Source organism: Trematomus bernacchii, unplaced genomic scaffold (genome assembly GCF_902827165.1).
Source record: "Trematomus bernacchii unplaced genomic scaffold, fTreBer1.1, whole genome shotgun sequence".
Lineage (NCBI taxonomy): Eukaryota > Metazoa > Chordata > Actinopteri > Perciformes > Nototheniidae > Trematomus > Trematomus bernacchii.
In genome coordinates, this window is record NW_022988099.1 from 12,469 (window position 1) to 31,921 (window position 19,453).

A 19,453-nucleotide genomic window follows, 5' to 3' on the forward strand; every position below is an offset into this window, starting at 1 on the left:
AGTGATATATTATAAAGAGTGATATATAATAAAGAGTGATATGTCATAAATAAAGAGTGATTTATAATAAAGAGTGATATATAAAAAAGAGTGATATGTCATAAATAAAGAGTGATTTATAATAAAGAGTGATATATTATAAAGAGTGATATATAATAAAGAGTGATATGTCATAAATAAAGAGTGATTTATAATAAAGAGTGATATATTATAAAGAGTGATTTATAATAAAGAGTGATAAATAATAAAGAGTGATATATAATAAAGAGTGATAAATAATAAAGAGTGATATATAATAAAGAGTGATATATAATAAAGAGTGATATGTCATAAATAAAGAGTGATTTATAATAAAGAGTGATATATAATAAAGAGCGATTTATAATAAAGAGTGATATATAATAAAGAGTGATATGTCATAAATAAAGAGTGATTTATAATAGTGATTAATTAAGTGCGGGTCGTTTTTCAGGCCTCAGGCTCGAAAATGACATGCCCCGAAAGAATGAGTATATCTTCACTTCTAAAAGGGGTATATAAATAATCTTTTTTCTCAAAGCAAGGATACATCTGTGAGTTGGCTGTAGAAGAGTCAGAATCAATTTAGATGTTGCTGTGTCAGAGTAAATTCAGATGGAACATAGTAAAACAATTACAATTCTCATTTCCGCCTAGAACAAAAAAACATTATTTATAGTGAAACCACCCTTGAATGATGGGATAGTAGACCAGAACCTGTCGGGATCCAAACCAATATATCATAAGCTTGAATTTAAAACAAATATGTTGGCACAGGTAGGTCCAGGCTCACCTTTGGGTACATTTGGTTACCATCAGTGCCATTTGACCTTTCTCAGGTACCACACTGTAAAACTCATTTTATTTCATTGAAATATCACAATAGGTATTCATTCCATCCAAATACAACTGCTTTTGACCTTTTTGAAAATTCACCCAGACCTCTATACCTTTTCCCATTCAACAAAAACACATACACAGGAAATGAAGTTTGACTCCAACTGAAGCAGATTTATTTTAAACATGTTACCAACATAATACACAAGAAAACTACACTCTGAAATCAAAAGGTAAAAACAATCACTTTTTTTTTGTAAAGAACAACACACTGGCAAAACTGTATACACCCTGAATGTTACAGTGTTTGGTCGTGCCACTCCATGAAACAGTTCTTTCTAGAAGTGAAGCACAGAGGGACCATGCACTTCCTGCAGTACACAGGTGTCTTCACCGTTTTGTTGCCAGCATTAGAGCAGTTCTTGCAGTACTTCCTGAGCGCGGTGGCATCTTCCCCATAATACACGGGCATGCATGTGAGCGGTGGGGGGGATGGTGCTGCTGCTGCTTCTGCTGCAGGGACTCCAGCAAACTCCAACATCTCTGCAGCCAGCTTCTCCCTGAAGGACTTCTGGGTGTGTGGCTTTGTCCTGGCGGGGTCATTCTTCATCTTGGACAGCTCCTTGTAGAGAAGGAAGCTGTTCACCACTGCAATGTCCATAAAATGGTAAAAAAAAGTCTTGTACCATTTCATTGTTTTGTGGTGAACGCTGTAGTACCCAATCAAAGCGTCTGACACATCCACGCCACCCATGCTTCGGTTGTAGTCCACCACAGCGTCAGGAGCAGGAACAGTCTTCGTCTGCCACACACCAGCCTGTTTCACTTTCCGCTGGACAGTCTGACCGCTGAAGGCCTCGTGCACTGTGGAGCACATGGTCACTTCACGGGTGTCCATCCACTTCACGAACAGGATTTTGCCTCTCCTTATCCACCGCAGATCTCCCCTTTCTGCCTTTTTCGGTAGGTCATTCAACTCCGTCCGTGGAAACTCCATTTTATTTTTTCTAATGGTCCCACAACAGCCAATGTTTTTTGTGGACAAATCCTCAAAGAGGGCAGGGCTGGTGTAAAAGTTGTCCACAAAGAGTGTGTAGCCCTGACCGAGCAGAGGGAGAGGCAGGAGGTCCATCACGGAGGAGTAGCTGAGTCCATGGCCTGTGGTGGACTCACTCTTCCCCGTGTACACAAAGAAGTTCCAGGTGTATGCCGTTGAGGAGTCCGCCAGCACAAACAGTTTGTACCCCCACTTTATGGGCTTGTTCTTCGTGTACTGCTTCATGCTGATGCGGGCCTTGGAGGCGACCATCCTCTCATCTATTGATATGTTCTGATGGGGCTGGAAATGTGCTTTGCAGGCAGTAACGATGTCCGTGTAAAGGGGCTTGATCTTGAAGAGTCTGTCGTACTCGGGGGTGTTCCTTTTACGCTCGTTTTCCTCGTCTTCTTTAGGGTCGCTCATGTGCAGCGACCACAGGATGACTTCAAAGCGTGTCCGGGACATTTTCTCAGATGGGAATTGGAAGTTGTACGGCCATTTCTTCCTCCAGTAGTCCGATCTGAGGTGAACGTGGACGAGGCCGGAGAAAATGATAATGGCCAGGAAAACATAAAAGTCCCTCACAGTCAGCTCTTTCCAAACGTACTTCTTTCCAGCCTGTGACCTCTTCAGGGCGTTTGCATTGGTGTTGTCGATGAGCCTCTGGACCACGGAGGAGCTGAAGAACATTCTGAAGAGGGAGAGGGGAGACCACGCTGTGATGGGGTCTAACGCGGGGCCGGGGACCCTGGCTGGCATGAACCTGCATGGCTCTGGTCTTTGGTCTTTCTCCTCTCTGGTGTGCCACCTGAGGTCTTCCTCTGTCGTTCTGGAAGAGGGGGACCCACCTCGGGGAGACCCACCTCGGGGAGACCCACCTCGGCCACGCTTCCTGGGTGTGGCTGATTTATATGACGCTTTTCCTTTTCTTTTGTGCTGCGTCTCTTCGGGTGATTCGGAATCAGATGAAGAAGATGATGGCTGAGGAGGGGTACGTGTGGATGGTCTCAGCTGAGTGGAAGCAGGCGATGATGGCTGAGGATGTGAGGGTGGAGCAGAAGCCATTTTAGGCTCGTAATCTTCATCACTGTGAAAACAAATGTGGAAAAAAAACAAATAGATGAATTTACTGGCCTATACTTTTAAAAATGTAACTCCAAACAGACAAGTAACATTATATGGATGGATATATATCCATATTCCAATTACTTTGTATATAGACTATTCTGCTCTATTTCTATTATATTCTATTTACTTGCACTATTGTCTGTTGTATTGTTGGAGGAGCCTGTGACCTCAGGTGTTCCTGCTGTCTGACATTAATACTCTCAAGAGGTTTGTTGTGAGCTGCAGCCTTCCCGGCTGACAGTCATACTCCATGGCGGAACTACTCCAGCTAAAGCACACATCCACTGCACCATGCCCGACGATGATCTCCGCCATCAGTAAACATGGACTGCTACAACGACCCAAATACATTCACCGAACCTCCAGACGAAAGTTTGTTTACTCCGGTCCGATCATTCCATCTCATCCCCCTGGTCTGCTGCGCGCACTGACACACCCCCTCCACCTCATCAACACAACAACCAACACGTGCACTCTGCCTGCCTACGCCCCCTTCCCAAAGCACCCCAGCCTGTTCAAACTCAACCTCATCTCAAACTAGCTCTGTTTAACACCCGGTCTCTAAACAACAAGGGTCTCATTCTCACTGACAATAATCTGGACTTTCTCTGTATCACAGAACCACAGGAATACCTCTCCCTCAACCAGACAACACCCCCAGGATACACATATATTGAAAAACCGCCACCATGGGCGTGGAGGTGGAATTGCCACAATTCTAAGAAATAATATAAAAACAATTGCAATAAACATCCCTTGCCCCTCCTCATTGGAACACCTTGCATTTAAACTGTCTGGTCCAAAACCCCTGGTTACAGCAGTCATTTACCGTCCCCCCCAAACCAAACCCTGCTTTCCCCTCGGATCTTGCTGAATTCCTCACACAACTCTGCGCCATCTCTCAATCTGTATTATTAGTTGGTGATTTCAATATTCATGTCGACTCAAACGACTCCAAGACCGCTTCAGAACTCCTGGACATACTCAACTGTTTCAAAACACAGCTCTAGCTCTCAACACAATCTATTTCTCCAACCACACACTCCCAGCTCAGCGCCTGCCTCACTGACTCATCATTTGGATGCAAAACTATTTTATAAAACTCAACTGTGACAAATTGGAACTCCTAATCATCGGCCCAAACTCACGTACCCTCCCTCTCTTCAGACCCTCCCTCTCATCAGACCCTCCCTCGCCCTCTCATCAGACCCTCCCTCTCTTCAGACCCTCCCTCTCATCCACCGCTGCCGAAACTCTGATCCATGACTTCATAACATCCCGACTGGATTACTGCAACAGCGTCCTTTACGGTTCACCTGCATACATCCTCAATAAACTTCAATATGTCCAAAACCCATCTGCCCGTACGCTCACCTCCAGCCGACGCTCCGACCACATCACCCCTATCCTCCACGACCTCCACTGGCTCCCCATCAAACACCACATTGACTTTCAAATCTTACTTAAAAAAAAAAAATCATTTTTTTTTTTAAATAATAATAAAAATTATAATATATTAAATAAAAAAAAAAAAAAAAAAAAAAAAAAAAAAAAAAAAATCGTACTTTTCACCTACAAAGTCCTCAACAACCTTGGTGCCTTCGCAGCAGCAGCAGCCCCCCCCTCGCAGCTGGCCTATACTTTTGAAAAAATAACTCCAAAGAGAAAAGTAACACTATATGGATGTTGAGGTAAATAAGCCCTGTGCTGGGGAAGCCAACATACCATCCAGTTTGAGTGTGTGACTTTACTAAATTCATTGCAGGATAATAAGGCGGATAGATGAATAATCTTAGACCAAGTAATCGATCAAAAAGAGAGATCACATACCTTTCCGATGGTGGAAGTACATAATCAGAGTCACTACTGTCCGGGTGTAGTTCTGGCTGCAGGAGGTCCTCGTCGTCCGACTCGGAGTCGACCGGTAAAATAGCTGCCCCGCTGTCTTCAGCCAGAATGGCCAGTACCTCCTCAGTGGTACAAGTCTTTTTCCTGCCTGCCATTGTTGCAATTGGCTTATTTGGCAAAATGGCAAGAAAAGAGAAATAAACAACTGCTAAATGCAAAGAAATCACCGTTCTTGAAACCTGCTGTGCGTTATGATGCGCCAGCTGCCAGGCAGACCTATACGTTACGCGGGACCCTAGAGAGCCTCAATAGAATCGAGGGGCATTTTCATAAATCCATGTAAACATTACCATTGGTCAGTTAAAATGACTCGTACACAGCATGCTCTAAACCAGATGCCCCTACCTGCTCAACATTACACTCCGCTTATTAGCAATAAAGGTCATGATGGATTATCAGTAATCATTTCAAAGTGACAGAGACATTGAATTAACCTTCAGCAGCGTGTTATGCCCTTCAACACAACTTTTGATCACAAAACAGCAAAGGTAAGACATAGTTATAGTTATTTTCTTTTTGGTCCGATCGGGACTTGAACCGGCGACCCTTCGGTTCCAAGACCAGGTCCCTACAGGCTGAGTCCCTACAGGCTGAGACCCTACAGGCCGAGTCCCTACTCCCTACTGGCCGAGTCCCTACAGGCCGAGTCCCTACTGGCCGAGTCCCTACTGGCCGAGTCCCTACTGGCCGAGTCCCTACAGGCCGAGTCCCTACTCCCTACAGACTGAGTCCCTACTCCCTACTGACTGAGTCCCTGCTGACTGAGACCCTACAGACTGAGTCCCTACAGGCCGAGTCCCCTACAGGCCGAGTCCCTACAGGCCGAGTCCCTACAGGCCGAGTCCCTACAGGCCGAGTCCCTACTGGCCGAGTCCCTACAGGCCGAGTCCCTACAGGCCGAGTCCCTACTGACTGAGTCAGTCCCTACTCCCTACAGACTGAGTCCCTACTCCCTACTGACTGAGTCCCTGCTGACTGAGACCCTACAGGCTGAGACCCTACAGGCCGAGTCCCTACAGGCCGAGTCCCTACTCCCTACTGACTGAGTCCCTGCTGACTGAGACCCTACAGACTGAGTCCCTACAGGCTGAGACCCTACAGACTGAGTCCCTACAGGCTGAGACCCTACAGACTGAGTCCCTACAGGCTGAGTCCCTACTCCCTACAGACTGAGTCCCTACAGGCTGAGTCCCTACAGGCTGAGTCCCTACAGGCTGAGTCCCTACTCCCTACAGACTGAGTCCCTACAGGCTGAGTCCCTACTGACTGAGTCCCTACAGGCTGAGTCCCTATTCCCTACAGACTGAGTCCCTACAGGCTGAGTCCCTACTGACTGAGTCCCTACTGACTGAGTCCCTACAGGCTGAGTCCTTACTCCCTACTGACTGAGTCCCTACAGACTGAGTCCCTACAGACTGAGTCCCTACAGACTGAGTCCCTACTGACTGAGTCCCTGCTGACTGAGACCCTACAGGCTTAGACCCTACAGACTGAGTCCCTACAGGCTGAGTCCCTACAGGCTGAGTCCCTACAGGCTGAGTCCCTACTCCCTACTGACTGAGTCCCTACTCCCTACTGACTGAGTCCCTACTGACTACTGACTGAGTCCCTACTGACTAAGTCCCTACTGACTGAGTCCCTGCTGACTGAGACCCTACAGGCAGAGTCCCTACAGGCTGAGACCCTACAGACTGAGACCCTACAGGCTGAGACCCTACAGACTGAGTCCCTACAGGCTGAGTCCCTACAGGCTGAGACCCTACAGACTGAGTCCCTACAGGCTGAGTCCCTACTGACTGAGTCCCTACTGACTGAGTCCCTGCTGACTGAGACCCTACAGGCTGAGACCCTACAGACTGAGTCCCTACAGGCTGAGTCCCTACAGGCTGAGACCCTACAGACTGAGACCCTACAGGCTGAGACCCTACAGACTGAGTCCCTACAGGCTGAGTCCCTACAGGCTGAGACCCTACAGACTGAGTCCCTACAGGCTGAGTCCCTACTGACTGAGTCCCTACTGACTGAGTCCCTGCTGACTGAGACCCTACAGACTGAGTCCCTACTCCCTACAGAATGAGGGTGTTTCTCAATGTCGAGTACGCTTGCTTGGTAGCACGTCTTCCGAGTCACTTGCTTCAGAAGCGAGGCAAGAATACTTCCTGGCATTCGGAAAACGAAGAGTGGAACAGGCGAGCAAGTGTGCGGCATATGAGAAGCCCCGCCTTACATTTTCCGCCACAGATTTGGGGAAATTGGTCCGTGCGCAAAGCATTGTGGGGATTTTAAGACCGCGGAGTCGACACATGAGCAGCCTCGAAATTTCTCGCTACGAAGTACGCCGGGCTCGGTAGATTTCCAAGTATGCTGGACATTGGAACAGTACTTCGGCGGGACTCGATGACGTAGCATGCTTGAAATAGTGGCTCTGGAGCAGCTTTACTCGACATTGAGAAACACCCTGAGTCCCTACAGACTGAGTCCCTACAGGCTGAGTCCCTACTCCCTAATGACTGAGTCCCTACAGGCTGAGTCCCTACAGACTGAGTCCCTACAGGCTGAGTCCCTACAGGCTGAGTCCCTACTCCCTAATGACTGAGTCCCTACAGGCTGAGTCCCTACAGACTGAGTCCCGACAGGCTGAGTCCCTACAGGCTGAGTCCCTACAGACTGAGTCCCTACAGACTGAGTCCCTACAGGCTGAGTCCCTACAGACTGAGTCCCTACAGGCTGAGTCCCTACAGGCTGAGTCCCTACAGACTGAGTCCCTACAGGCTGAGTCCCTACAGGCTGAGTCCCTACTCCCTAATGACTGAGTCCCTACAGGCTGAGTCCCTACAGGCTGAGTCCCTACAGACTGAGTCCCTACAGACTGAGTCCCTACAGGCTGAGTCCCTACAGACTGAGTCCCTACAGACTGAGTCCCTACAGGCTGAGTCCCTACAGACTGAGTCCCTACAGGCTGAGTCCCTACAGACTGAGTCCCTACAGGCTGAGTCCCTACTCCCTAATGACTGAGTCCCTACAGGCTGAGTCCCTACAGACTGAGTCCCTACAGGCTGAGTCCCTACTCCCTAATGACTGAGTCCCTACAGGCTGAGTCCCTACAGACTGAGTCCCTACAGGCTGAGTCCCTACTCCCTACAGACTGAGTCCCTACAGGCTGAGTCCCTACAGGCTGAGTCCCTACAGACTGAGTCCCTACAGGCTGAGTCCCTACTCCCTACTGACTGAGTCCCTACAGGCTGAGTCCCAACTCCCTACAGACTGAGTCCCTACTGACTGAGTCCCGACAGGCTGAGTCCCTACTCCCTACAGACTGAGTCCCTACTGACTGAGTCCCTACAGACTGAGTCCCTACTCCCTACAGACTGAATCCCTACTGACTGAGTCCCTACAGGCTGAATCCCTACTGACTGAGTCCCTACTGACTGAGTCCCTACTGACTGAGTCCCTACAGGCTGAGTCCCTACTGACTGAGTCCCTACTGACTGAGTCCCTACTGACTGAGTCCCTACAGGCTGAATCCCTACTGACTGAGTCCCTACAGACTGAGTCCCTACTGACTGAGTCCCTACAGGCTGAGTCCCTACAGACTGAGTCCCTACAGACTGAGTCCCTACTGACTGAGTCCCTACACACAGTAAAACAGAGAGGGTGTGTTTGTTTCGCTCACCTGTGTGGTGAGGAGGATGGGGGAGCCGTGGTGACTCACTGCTGGAAGGAGGAACGTCCCCCCCGCCGTCTGCGTCAGGATGAGGGGGGGCTGAGACATCAGGGGGGGGGCCGAGGTGGAGGGGAGGGAGGAGGGGGGGGGAAGGGAGGAGGTGAGGAGAAGGGAGGAGGAGGGAAGGGAGGAGGAGGGAAGGGAGGAGGAGGGGGGAAGGGAGGATGAGGGAGGAGGTGGGGAGAAGGGAGGAGGAGGGGGGTGGGAGAGAGGAAGGGAGGAGGAGACGAGCTGCAGGAGAGGAGACGCTGAGGAGAGGAAACTAAGAGTTAGCAACGAGCTAACGTTCATCTGCAGGCTATTACTGCTAACACACACACACACACACAGTTACCTGTCGGAGGGGGGGCAGGTGGAGTGGGCCTGGGGGGGGGGCGGGGTCTCAGCGGCTGGGAGAGGAGACAGAAATTCGTCCTCTACAGAAAAACAGACAGGTATTAATCAAACACACCCACTGCTAACGAGGTCAACAAAAACAAAAAATGAAGAAGAGTGTGATGAAGAGTGTGATGATGAAGATGAGTTATTGTCTGTTTTCTCACCTGGTTGACAGTACTCCTCCTCTTCATCTTCATCATCTTCCTCCACCTGTTGCCATGGCTCCAGCTCCTCCTCCACACACTCCATTAACAGCTCCGTGTCCATGTTGCTATGGAAACATTTCAAAAGAAACTTTATTGACACGTTTCTCTCAGACGGGGGGGGGGGGGTCGAGGAGACCCTGAACCTGGAGACCCTGACCCTAGAGACCCTGACCCTAGAGACCCTGACCCTAGAGACCCTGAACCTAGAGACCCTGAACCTAAAGACCCTGAACCTAGAGACCCTGAACCTAGAGACCCTGAACCTAGAGACCCTGAACCTGGAGACCCTGACCCTGGAGACCCTGAACCTGGAGACCCTGAACCTAGAGACCCTGACCCTAGAGACCCTGAACTTGGAGACCCTGGCCCTAGAGACCCTGACACTGGAGACCCTGAACCTGGAGACCCTGAACCTGGAGACCCTGGCAGTACCCTGTGTTATATGAAAGAGAATATCTCTGAGACATTTATAACATATTATCTGAGGAACAATGAAAACATCTACATCATGAAGTCCTAAAGCAGATCAAATCCACCAGCTTCACTTCAGCCGCGTGCCCACAAGGCGCTGCTCGTCACCGTGATAAACACCAAACAGAGAATAAACTAGGTAGATAGATACTAGTGTAGATAGATACTAGTGTAGATAGATAGTAGTGTAGATAGATAGTAGGTAGATAGATACTAGTGTAGATAGATACTAGTGTAGATAGATACTAGTGTGATAGATACTAGTGTAGTAGATAGATAGCTAGTGTAGATAGATACTAGTGTAGATAGATACTAGTGTAGAATAGATACTAGTGTAGATAGATACTAGTGTAGATAGATACTAGTGTAGATAGATACTAGTGTAGATAGATACTAGTGTAGATAGATAGTATTAGGATAGATACTAGTGTAGATAGATACTAGTGTAGATAGATAGTAGTGTAGATAGATACTAGTGTAGATAGATACTAGTGTAGATAGATAATAGTGTAGATAGATACTAGTGTAGATAGATACTAGTGTAGATATACTAATGTAGATAGATACTAGTGTAGATAGATACTAGTGTAGATAGATACTAGTGTAGATATACTAATGTAGATAGATACTAGTGTAGATAGATACTAGTGTAGATAGATAGTAGATAGATACTAATGTAGATAGATAGTAGTGTCGACAGATAGTAGTACCGGGTTGCAGAGTTAACCCTCGCTGCAGCCTGGAGGCTACAGGCTAGCAGGAGACATGTTAGTGTGTCTCTTTGTTTTGTTCCGTTACAACGACCTGTGCGGAATGCTTTGACGATACCATGTTTAACACGTGGTCGTGCCAATAACGCCCCATTGTATTGTATTGTAAACAGAGGGGCTAACCCGAACTATAAACCGAGCGCTCCCTCAGTGTGTGTGCGGGACCCGGACCTGAGGAGAACCGGGCCGTGCTGGTCTTACTAATCTTAATGCATTCCTATCTTAATGCATTGCTATCTTAATGTATGTCTTACTTGATGTGTTTCTTACCTGCTGCTCCGGGTTCTGGTTCTTCTGCGGGCGCGCTCCGGTTGAGGAGGCGAGGGGCGGGACTTCCGCCTTCCGGTGATTGGCCCGCAGATATCTTACGTCACTTTCCTCTCAGACAGCGCTGCCTCTGATTGGTCGGTGAAATGTTCCTTCCTGCTGCGGGTTTTCAGTGTTTAAAGGGGCTCCCGTTCCCTCACGGTGCATGACTAACAAACACAACAAACAAACTCTACGGAGGCCGCTTGGCGCCTTAAACATGCCGCACACGCTCGGTGCAGGCCGCCATCTTAGTTTTGTTGTTCTGCTGTGGGGGGGTGGGCGGGGCTTCGGAATGACGTCACGAGTTGACGCTTTAACAAACAAAAGAAATGTCGAAATATTTACAAATATCTGATTTCTGCTGCTGTTGTTGTTCTGTTGCTGCTGACTAAATAGCTAATGTGAAGGTAATGACATTCAAACATTGGTCATTTTACAAACCGAAAGCCTCACTGCCTCACTCTATGAACGACCGACGCCTTGCAAACGATTTGAATTAGTTCTACTGTAGATTTGAAGACAAAGAGTTCAGTCCTGACACCATCCCCCGTGACACCTCCCAACAGCTTCAGTCTCACACCTCCACGTCCCCCTCCCCTTCAGACCCCATTTACACAGGAACTCAGGAAAACAAGAACAGTGCTGACATATTCACGACAGAAAAGACAGACCAAAGTCAGCTTTTTCATTATTATTTTTGTAATTATTGTGCAAGGTATAAGAGAAACAGGGGGTTGTTCAGTTTGCGACTGAAGATATGTAGACTCTCTGCTGTCCTGACATCAGGGAAGCTCCTTCTACCAATCAGGAGCCAGGATAGCATACAGGTGAGTCTTTAGGCGCGTTCACACCAAGTACTTTTCCCACAGTAGTTCCTGAGAACTTTAGTTCATGAGAGCTCTTTTAGTTCTGATGAACTAAAGCAGATCGCGTTCACACCAAAATGAGTTCCTGGGGGTGGATTAGGCAAATGAGCCGCTGACGTCACTTCTTCTTCTTCTGCTTTGGTTTTACTGGCAGGCCGCAAACAACTTCACGGCGAGTACAGTAGGTGGCGGTATGCACCTTAAAGTTGCAATCCGCCAAAAAAACCGAGAGAAGAAGAAGAAAAAAAAAAAACTTCCGCTTCCGCTGTATGCTTCTGTTTACCTTCCGACCTCAGTCAGACACGCTATGGAGTTGACTGAAGTTGTGGTTTTGGTGCTCGTGTTAGACAGCTTCGTAACTGAGTTATTTAAGCCAATAACTCAGCCACAAATACAGATCGACCATTCAAATGCAATAGCAATGCTGATTCGGAGGCGAAGGCGGTTAAGAAGCCTTAACAAAAGGACTGGACGGCGACAAGCACACGCTATGGACATGTTTCGCCGTAGGACCAGTGGCGACTGGCCATTAGGGGCAGGTGGGGCACAGCCCCACCTAGTGTCAGCAGAAAGTATTACAAATAATGATTACAAAAATGCAAAAAAAAATATATATAAAATATATTTTAAGATCATGTTGAATCATCTGATTCGTCTGTACATTGCTGTTTTAGTCTGTGTTCTTCTAATTAGTGTCTACAGTGTGTGCCTATTGAGCTGTTTAGAGCCATGTGGGACAAAACCTGATTATGCCCCTTCCTCTCACTGTGAAGTGAATGGTGACTGTAAAAACTACACTGCGCATGCTCAGAGTATTTTGTAATGAAATGTGTGTGGCAAAAAAATAATGACCAGAGGGGCATGGAGCTACCATCCCCACCATACGTCATCTCAAATCATTCAGAGCTGATTGGCTGTAAGTATGTGTGCCGCGAAAAGTGTGCTGTGTGAAGAGGAGACGAGAGAGCTGCAGTGACGCGTCCTAAAACCAGGAAGTAAGCACAAAAAAGCAATGAGATTTCTCCAGAGGATTTTAGAAAATAGCTGTAAATAAGATCTGTGGGAAACGTACCTGTTAGATAAATGCACGTTTTGATTAGCCAGATAACATCCACATGTCTACCCTACTTATATAATTTTTTTATCATAAATCTATGGATTAGATTTATGATAGACTTTTGAAACTACAAGAACATAAGGAGGACTTTTACAAAAAAGTAATAGAAATGTTTGTCCAGGAGGATAGGCAAATGGACTTCATCTTCAAGTCAAGGTAAGACCGCCATTTTATTGAAAATGGGATCTTACTAAGAGAGAACAATTCAATATTTAAATGATAAAATTACATTTTTTGGGTATCCTTTTGTTGAACTGTCTGTTTAAAATTAATCGAAGCATCAGACAAAAAAAGCTTTTGAAAATAATATTATATTTTGGTTTAGGTCAAAATATAATATTTGTAAACCTGAAGAGTCAGAGCCTCAGCAGCCATGAACCTCACTGCACGTCACTGCAGAAGCTTATATATAGACATCTAAGTTTTTTGTGCCCCACCACTTTTGTACATATAAAAACGCCACTGCGTAGGACAGCTGAGGATGATGACCGTTATCACGCCCAAAGAACAGCAATGGTACGTTCATTAAATCACATTAATACTATCTAATGTAGGATTTATGGAGTTATGTAGGGCTAATTTCTGTCTTTGTATGTGTTCCAGATATGCGAATACTACGGAACGCGTCGTGTCCCGCGCTTTCTCTGAGTGAACAATAGAACCTCGGCCTGGTGGGAGAAGGTGGTGCCAACGTACACCAATGTGCAGTGGATCAAAGATTTCCGAATGTCCAAGTGCTCTTTTCAACTCCTCTGTATTCGCCTGGAAGCAACGTTGGGGAGACGCAACACCAACTACCGGGAGTGTGTACCCGTGCCTAAAAAAATCGCCATAGCACTGTGGAAACTTGCGACCAACTCTGAGTACAGGAACATCTCTCATTTGTTTGGAGTCGGCAGATCTACGGTGTGTTGCTGTGTGCAGGAGTTCTGTTCCGCTGTTGTGACGCTACTCCTTCCTGAGTTCATGCCATGGCCGAACGCTGATAAGTTAGAGGAGATGGCGTTATATTTTGAGGGCAGATGGGGTGTGCCACAGTGTGTAGGTGCAGTAGATGGATCACACATCCCTATTCTGAGACCAGAGGAATACCACAACGAGTATTTCAACCGCAAAGGCTGGCACTCGGTCATCCTGCAGGGTGTTGTGGATGGTAGAGGCCTCTTTTGGAGTGTTTTTGTTGGCTTACCAGGGAGCATGCATGATAGCAGAGTGTTCAGCTTGTCATCACTGGTTAGTTGTGTGGATAGAGGTGGTCTACTTCCTCATGTAACAAAGAATATTGGTGGACATGATGTGGGTTACTATATCCTTGGTGACTCAGCCTACCCCCTGCAAAGATGGCTGATGAAACCTTTCCAAGGAAGGCTCACACCCCAGCAACATGTGTACAACCGCAAAACAAGCCGAGCACGAGTGGTGGTGGAGAACGCTTTTGGCAGACTGAAGGGCAGATGGCGGTGCTTGATGAAGCGAAACGACTGCAACATGGACAATATCACAATCCAGGTGGCAGCATGTTGCGTATTGCATAACCTGTGTGAGCGTCGTGGTGATGAGTACAGGGAGGAATGGACTGCCTTACCGGCGACCCAGCTTGATGGGCCAGCGCCAGACATTGTTGAGGCTGGGGGACAAGACACGCGCACAGCCCTTATGAGGCATCTGAACAGCCCTCATGAGGCATCTGAACAGCCCTCATGAGGCATCTGAACAGCCCTCATGAGGCATCTGAACAGCTCTTATGAGGCATCTGAACAGCCCTTATGAGGCATCTGAACAGCCCTTATGAGGCATCTGAACAGCCCTTATGAGGCATCTGAACAGCCCTCATGAGGCATCTGAACAGCTCTTATGAGGCATCTGAACAGCCCTTATGAGGCATCTGAACAGCCCTTATGAGGCATCTGAACAGCTCTTATGAGGCATCTGAACAGCCCTCATGAGGCATCTGAACAGCCCTTATGAGGCATCTGAACAGCCCTTATGAGGCATCTGAACAGCCCTCATGAGGCATCTGAACAGCCCTCATGAGGCATCTGAACAGCTCTTATGAGGCATCTGAACAGCTCTTATGAGGCATCTGAACAGCTCTCATGAGGCATCTGAACAGCCCTCATGAGGCATCTGAACAGCCTTATGAGGCATCTGAAACAGCTCTTATGAGGCATCTGAACAGCCCTCATGAGGCATCTGAACAGCCCTTATGAGGCATCTGAACAGCCCTCATGAGGCATCTGAACAGCCCTTATGAGGCATCTGAACAGCCCTTATGAGGCATCTGAACAGCCCTTATGAGGCATCTGAACAGCTCTTATGAGGCATCTGAACAGCTCTTATGAGGCATCTGAACAGCCCTTATGAGGCATCTGAACAGCCCTTATGAGGCATCTGAACAGCTCTTATGAGGCATCTGAACAGCTCTTATGAGGCATCTGAACAGCCCTCATGAGGCATCTGAACAGCCCTTATGAGGCATCTGAACAGCACTTATGAGGCATCTGAACAGCATGGAAATTGACAATAAAGCTGATCTTTTGTACAGTGCATTTGGTTCTCTCTTTTATTTACCACAGTCAACAGACACAATTACAATAGTGCAGACACACCTTAGTGCAAAGATAAAATGTCAGTATCAAAACAGTACTCATACTGTATATTTGTATATTAATATGAGTATATTATTATGTTAAATGTGTGTTAAAGATAATGGGATGAGGTTGAAGGCTCTTAAACTGTGATAAATACATACATGTTAAGCATACACACCTGAAGAACTACGTACATGCAGCAGATCCTCTTCACTGTGTGTTGTCGCCCAGAGCCGCACCATACAGGTGAAATACTGAGTAGAAATACTGTCAGCAGAACAATGCACTTCATCAGTCATGACTTTTCAATATTTATAATAGTTTTTAAGTACTTTAAAATAGCTAAGTAATAATGACCAATGATGACAACCATTCATATTTTTTTGTTTATTACAAATGAAAGTAAAATATACACAAGTGTCTTGATTAAATGATTGTAGAATAAGGGTTTTGGACGTGTGCCCTGCAGCCATGAATTGCATTAAAAGCAGCAAGACACTTTGAATTGATTTCATTTTATACACATTTATATCTGAGTAGGCAATATCAATATAATGAATTACTGTAGTACATGTCATTCATTTATTTGTGATATAAAGTCTGTGCCTAGGTGGTGCATATTCTGGAAAATCAATTGAGAAACAAAAAGAACAAAATCTCAAATGAAGTTTAAATGACTTGTGATTTGTCTGACCATAGGAAAGAGTTAGATAAGAAATAATACCACTAACATGTCTGTTTGCTATATATGAAGCTCCAGCCAGGAGACGTTTATCGAAGCTTAGAGTAATATGTTGTTTGTTTAATTGTACAAGAAAACAAAGTGTACTTTGGTGTTTTACAGGTTTTGTGTCAAGATCCGTCACCCACCAAGAATTACTCCTGTAGATATTCTGTAAATTATCATTCCTAGACTTCCTGTTTCAAGTCATTTTTCTATTCTATTTGAGTTTATTGCGTCCTGGCTATAGTCTTTTATCTTACAGACAGATCTTGTTATTTTACTCTTGACAGGAAGTAAGTGAGTGTTTTTCCCAGGATGTAAAAGTATTCCTTTAAAATGTTGAGTTTCAAAGAACATTTTTGACATCAGAATCAAAAGAAATAGGATAACAATCACAGTTAAGACTGGCTGGCTGGTTGTGGTATGTCAAAACTCAAATGATGTGGCAGATGTGTTTTAGAGGTCCATAAATATCTAAATGATTAAAACTGTGATTATGGAAAAAAGTATTGCACAGTAAATAGGCTCAGCAGTTAACACACCTTTATTATATATCCTCCTGAGAGGAACTCACTACACTAACTCCTAAGATGTTCCCTTACTATAATTAATTAAAATATTGAACTCACAACACTGGTAATTACAAACTTAACCATTTCTCTTTCTATAAATAGTGTTTGTGTTGATGGACGCCATTTTGAAATACAATGGAATGATCTTTTTCAAAGCCACATATTTGGGGTGGGACACAATAAATAAAGCTTCGCCATTTTCATGGTGTCATGATGGTATCAGAATAATCACTTACATGTGATGTATAGGATGCTATCTTTATGCTCACCATAAAGATAAAGTGTCAGGAGAAATAAGCAAGATACATTTTCTGTTTAATCGCCATATAGGTTCTCTTTTATTTATCAGCAGCAGATCAATAAGTGTCAGTAGTATCAAAACAATATAATAACAGTGGCAATATATATATATATATATATAAAATAACAATAATAGGCTCAGCAGCAGACACACCTTAGTGCAAAGTTAGGTGTCAGTATTAATAACAGTGGCATATATATATATATATATATATTATAATAATACAAAATGAACTGTCCCAGATGTAGGCAATTTGGGGTGAAGTGTCTTGCCCAGGGACACAACGACATGCTGACTGCAGTGGGGTTTGAACCTGTGCTCCCCTGATCCGAACACCAACGCACTCAGCCGCTGCGCACACGCCTCCCAACAAGTCATTGTATAGTTTACTAACGACGACAAGTTTTTATTTTATTTTTAATTGGAGGCCTGTTGGATTTAACCAGCTCGCTTAGCACTCCCAGAAGCCCAGCCTGAAAGCTATTTTGTTGCTCCACCTGGCGCGCCGCCACCTCCACCTGGCGCGCCGCCGAGTCAGCCATCACCTTTAGAAGCTGGTCCTGCGATTCCTGGGCCTTGTGTGCATGCAGCAGCCGTTCGTCGTGCATCTCCTTGTTGGCCATGGCATGCCGGTCCTCATTTTCCTTGCTAGCCAAGGCACGCCGGTCATCCATCACCATGATGGTGTCCAGGAAGCTGTCATCCCGTGTCCTCTTTCCTAATAGGAGAAATAAGCGAAGTAGTTTTACAACATACTAGGAATGTGTTTACTAGCAGGTTGTCAACAGAGACAACATTGGACATGGTGCAGGCAGGGACAGTGTACAAAATGCAAGTGTAAAGTAGAAGATAGCATCAAATAGCTGACGCTCAAAGTGCCCTTATTTATTGTTTTGTGCTTGATGTATGCTAGAATTTTATTTTGTCAAAAAATTATTAAGAGCTTTCTTACCGGAAGTCATGTGACCTCTAGCCCCGGATGTTTACGTTTGTGAGAGAGTGAAAAGGGCGCGAAAAGTGTAAACGATGTATGTTCACGGTGTTTCATGATTGTACCAAGAAATAAATAAACGTGATTAGTGGACATCAGTTCGATGCGTAACATTCTTTCAAGGCCAGAGTAGTTACAGTGTGTTTATACGTACCTTTGCGTTTGGTTGTTGGAAAGGGAGATGAGGAGGCGCTACCGTGGATTTCCGGAGGGGAAAGCTCACTGATGTCAAATTCCATGGGAAACACCACATTGCCTGAAACACACGATTAGTGCCATGAGTTAGTGAAGCAAATTACAGAACATGGCACACTTATTCACAAGTCAAAACGTTTTTATAGCGGCCAAGAATAGCTAGCGAGCTAGCTAGCTGTTATTAGCTAGCTATGTTCCGGCCTGCTAACAGTGTTACCCAATTCAACCTAGCATTGCTAACTCAATCTACCGAGCAAATAAAAGTACATCTGAGACCAGTATTGTGCAGATTAAAACAGTAAAGTGCATGTAGTATATTTTACATTCGATTAGTGCCATGAGTTAGTGAAGCAAATGACATAGCGGCCGAGAATAGCTAGCTAGCTGATAGCCAATTCAGCCTAGCATGGCTAGCTCGATCTACCGAGCCAATAAAAGTACATATGTGACCATTATTGCGCAGATTAAAACAGTGCAGTGCATGTAGTATATTTTACCTAATTCGTCGTCGTCCTTGGACAATTCAACCTCCCACCCCATCGTGCTAGAAGCGATGGTCTTTGCGGTACCGGAGAATGAGGGTCTGTGGCCAAGCAGAGCATCCAAACGATCGTACCACTTGCTGGTCTTCCGACCGTTACCACTCTTGTTGTTGTGGTCTTTTATTTTTTTGTAGTCCTGCTTCAGTTTCTTTATCTTGTCCCGGCATGATTTAGCGCTGTGGACGATTCCGATGGCCGCTAACTTTTGCGAAATACACTCATACATTTTCGCGTTGGAAAATGCCTTCAGCAGAAGTCCCTGGATCGCGTCGTCCGCGTATATATCCAGAAGCGCCGACACATCATCATCACTCCACCGCTCCACTGATTTCTTTGGTGTTGTCATATTGCCAACTACTGGTTTGCAAAAAAGTAATCTCTTCGTTGCTATGCTGAGATTTTAATGCGTGCAAGTGAAATGGCTGCTTTATAAAACTTTTTGGGAGTTGTACGGGGCGTGGTTTGCATTCCGCACAGCCAATCAGACGTACAAACTATTTTCTCCCACGACAGTCCCTGCTCTCTAGCAGGGACTGAACAGCGGGTCAGACGAACTAATTTGAACTACTTTAGTTCCTGGGGCTTTTTGGTGTGAACGCAAATATATCGTAGTTCTGATGAACTATTGTGGGAAAAGTACTCCAAAGTACTCCGGTGTGAACGCGCCTTTTGTTGGGGAGTTACCTGGTTCCACTCGCAGTGAGGGAGGAGCAAGCTGATTGGCTGATGCATGCTCATTTCATCATGCATGTATTTTTATATTCTA

The 19,453-nt window shown here is 45.8% G+C and overlaps 2 protein-coding genes and 1 long non-coding RNA gene across 3 annotated transcripts; all 3 read right to left on the reverse strand.

Moving 5' to 3' along the window:
- Positions 1-1,003: 1,003 nt before the first annotated feature.
- Positions 1,004-8,723, reverse strand: LOC117475713 (piggyBac transposable element-derived protein 4-like). Its single transcript, XM_034122029.1, has 3 exons — positions 8,604-8,723; positions 4,853-5,037; positions 1,004-2,981 (listed from the first exon to the last, which is right to left on the reverse strand). The coding sequence occupies exons 1-3, from the start codon at positions 8,700-8,702 to the stop codon at positions 1,154-1,156; spliced, it is 2,112 nt and encodes a 703-aa protein (XP_033977920.1). The 5' UTR covers positions 8,703-8,723; the 3' UTR covers positions 1,004-1,153.
- Positions 8,724-9,002: 279 nt separating this feature from the next.
- On the reverse strand, positions 9,003-10,816 carry LOC117475711. The gene is made up of 3 exons (XR_004555196.1): positions 10,750-10,816; positions 9,197-9,303; positions 9,003-9,070 (listed from the first exon to the last, which is right to left on the reverse strand). It is a non-coding gene; the product is annotated as an uncharacterized LOC117475711 (long non-coding RNA).
- Positions 10,817-11,237: 421 nt separating this feature from the next.
- On the reverse strand, positions 11,238-19,033 carry LOC117475712. The gene is made up of 4 exons (XM_034122027.1): positions 18,643-19,033; positions 18,105-18,206; positions 17,416-17,677; positions 11,238-11,385 (listed from the first exon to the last, which is right to left on the reverse strand). Exons 1-4 carry the CDS (start codon positions 19,031-19,033, stop codon positions 11,238-11,240), a joined length of 903 nt encoding a protein of 300 aa, XP_033977918.1.
- Positions 19,034-19,453: the final 420 nt, after the last annotated feature.

Coding starts and splice junctions, on each gene's coding strand:
- LOC117475713 (XM_034122029.1), bottom strand. CDS start 8,702: ATGTCTCAGCCCCCCCTCATCCTGACGCAGACGGCGGGGGGGACGTTC. Junction 5,038..8,603: donor CCATCCTCCTCACCACACAG/GTGAGCGAAACA, acceptor TTGCCAAATAAG/CCAATTGCAACAATGGCAGG. Junction 2,982..4,852: donor GTACTTCCACCATCGGAAAG/GTATGTGATCTC, acceptor TTGTTTTCACAG/TGATGAAGATTACGAGCCTA.
- LOC117475712 (XM_034122027.1), bottom strand. CDS start 19,033: ATGACAACACCAAAGAAATCAGTGGAGCGGTGGAGTGATGATGATGTG. Junction 18,207..18,642: donor CAAGGACGACGACGAATTAG/GTAAAATATACT, acceptor CGTGTGTTTCAG/GCAATGTGGTGTTTCCCATG. Junction 17,678..18,104: donor TCCAACAACCAAACGCAAAG/GTACGTATAAAC, acceptor TTCTCCTATTAG/GAAAGAGGACACGGGATGAC.